Source organism: Lepus europaeus, chromosome 20, assembly GCF_033115175.1.
Source record: "Lepus europaeus isolate LE1 chromosome 20, mLepTim1.pri, whole genome shotgun sequence".
Classification (NCBI taxonomy): domain Eukaryota; kingdom Metazoa; phylum Chordata; class Mammalia; order Lagomorpha; family Leporidae; genus Lepus; species Lepus europaeus.
Window position 1 is genome coordinate 8,311,789 of NC_084846.1, and position 2,708 is coordinate 8,314,496.

At 46.8% G+C, this 2,708-nt stretch overlaps 1 protein-coding gene across 1 annotated transcript; it reads left to right on the top strand.

The window, feature by feature from the left end:
• Positions 1-1,393: 1,393 nt before the first annotated feature.
• On the top strand, positions 1,394-2,323 carry LOC133749090 (olfactory receptor 7A10-like). Its single transcript, XM_062178239.1, has one exon. The coding sequence runs from the start codon at positions 1,394-1,396 to the stop codon at positions 2,321-2,323; it is 930 nt and encodes a 309-aa protein (XP_062034223.1).
• Positions 2,324-2,708: the final 385 nt, after the last annotated feature.

The following is a 2,708-nucleotide window of genomic DNA, read 5'->3' on the forward strand; positions in this document are numbered from 1 at the left end:
TTTCAGAAGCAGCTCCTCAGTCCCACTCATCCTCTGACCCCACCCCCACCACTCTCCATCCTGCTCATTGCTGTCACCACACTCGCTTCCTTGCATTCTTGGTGTTAGGTAAGAGCTCCTACCCCATGGACTTTGCAGAGGTGGCCTCCCCACAAGTCACACCCTTCTGCAGGTCACCTGTGACACTTTGTCTGTGAGCCATGGCTTCCTTAGTCTCTCCTACGCATACACAAGTAATACCATTCTTCATCCATTCTCCCTTACACCTGCTTTCTGTCCATTCATAGAATTCACTTCCTGATATTCCATGTGCATCACTGCCATGCATGGAATTTTGTTAAGCAGAACAGGGGTCTCGTAAAATGGACAGGGCTTCATACATGCTCAGAAATTAAGTTGCACTGCTGCTTAAAATTTTCTTTTTCATTTTTTTAAAAAAGATTTATTTATTTATTTGAAAGTCAGAGTTACACAGAGAGAGGAAAGGCAGTGAGAGAGAGCAAGATTTTCCATCTGATGGTCCACTCCCCAGAGAGCCAAAACAGCCAGAGCTGTGCCAATATGAAGCCAAGTGCCAATAGCTTTTTCCAGGTTTCCCACTTGGGTGCAGGGGCCCCAGGACTTGGGCCATCTTCTATTGCTTTCCCAGGCCATAGCAGAGAGATGGATTGGAAGAGGAGCAGCTGGGACTAGAACCCATGCCCATAAGGGGTGCCGGTGCTTCAGGCCAGGGCATTAACCTGCTGTGCCACAACGCCGGCTCCCCAAAATTTCTTAATTAAAAGAGTTTGGAGGCCAGCACTGTGGCATAGTGAGTAAAGTCACTATGCCTATGTGCCAGCATCCCATATGGGTGCAGGTTCGAGCCCTGGCTGCTCCACTTCTGATCTAGCTCTCTGATATCACCTGGGAAAGCAGTAGAACATGGCCCTAGTCCTTGGGCCCATGCACCCATGTAGGAGACCTGGAAGAAGCTCATGGCTCCTGGCTTCAGGTTGGCCCAGCTCCGAACATTGCAGCCATTTGGGGAGCGAACTGGCAGATGGAAGATCTCTCTCTCTGTCTCTCTCTCTCTCTCTCTGTCTGTCTCTCTCTGTCTCTCTCTCTCTTTCTCCATCTGCCTCTCTCTCTGCTCTAACTCTGCCTTTCAAATAAATAAATACATACATCTTTTAAAAATATAATGTGTAAATGAACATTACTTGAAATGCTAAGAGGAAAGGAAAATGTTAGTACACGAAATCTCAAAGTAGGAACAGATCCATACATGCAACACAGAAACCAAATTTCTGCATGCAAAATACAAATTGTAACATCTCAACTAAGTGAGCAATGATTCTTTGTGTGAAAACTAATCATGGTATCTATCTCTTTCCTGCAGATATCTCAATCCATGCAGCCAGGGAATGATACACAAAGTTTAGAATTCTTTCTCCTGGGATTCTCAGAGGACCCAGTGCTGCAACCCCTCATACTTGGGCTCTTCCTCTCCATGTACCTGGTCACTGTGGCTGGGAACCTGCTCATCGTCCTGGCCATCCTCTCAGACCCCCACCTCCACACGCCCATGTACTTCTTCCTCTCCAACCTGTCCTTGGTGGACATCTGCTTAACCTCCACCACCGTCCCCAAGATGCTGGTGAACATCCAGACACAGAGCAAAGCCATCAGCTACACAGGCTGCATCACCCAGATGTTCTTCTTCCTGATTTTTGTAGAGTTGGACAACTTCCTTCTGGTTGTGATGGCCTATGACAGGTTTATGGCCATCTGTCAGCCTTTGCACTATGCAGTCATCATGAACCCCCGGCTCTGTGTGCAGCTGGTCCTAGTGTGCTGGGTCATCAGTGTCCTGCATGCCTTGTTACACAGCCTACTGGTGCTGCGGCTGTCCTTCTATACACACCTGGAAATCCCCCACTTCTTCTGTGAACTGAACCAGGTGATCCACAGCAGCTGCTCTGACACCATTCTTAATGATCTCATTTTGTATTTTGTATCTGTGCTGCTGAGTGGAGGTTCCCTGGCTGGGATCCTGTACTCCTACTCTAAGATCGTCTCCTCCATCCGTGCAATCTCCTCTGCTCAGGGGAAGCATAAAGCCTTCTCCACCTGTGCCTCTCACCTCTCTGTCATCTCCTTATTTTATGGCACAGGAATAGGTGTCTACCTTAGTTCTGCTGTTACCCAAAACCCACACACAACTTCAATGGCCTCGGTGATGTACACGGTGGTCACCCCCATGCTGAACCCCTTCATGTACAGCCTGAGGAATGAAGACATAAAGAGGGCCCTGAAGAGATCTTTGGAAGGAAAACTTTGAATGCACACTTGTCTTGGGGCTACAGAAGTGCCAGGCATTGCCGAGACCAAACCACAGAGGCAGAAATTCTTACTCTTGGGTCTGGTTGTGAAGGTAGAATTTTCTCCTCTCTTTATTTACGCAGGTTTCCATTATGTGGATTTCAACCTCTCGATACAGTTTATGCAACTCACGTAGCGTTCTATCGTCTTCAGGATCCCACAGTTTTTCCCCTTAATATTTTTTTATGTTCTCAAAGTTAATCCTAACATTGGATCAGAAACATTTGGAAACTCCCATTTGTCTCATGGGACAGTAAGTACATCTTAGGAGTGATTCTTCCTATCTGATGTACCTTGCACTGAGTAATGTTTCTTATGTTTTATTGGAAATAAAAAAAGTCATG

Bases quoted from the DNA above. Each gene is read 5' to 3' on its own strand.
- LOC133749090 (XM_062178239.1), top strand. From the start codon at position 1,394: ATGCAGCCAGGGAATGATACACAAAGTTTAGAATTCTTTCTCCTGGGA.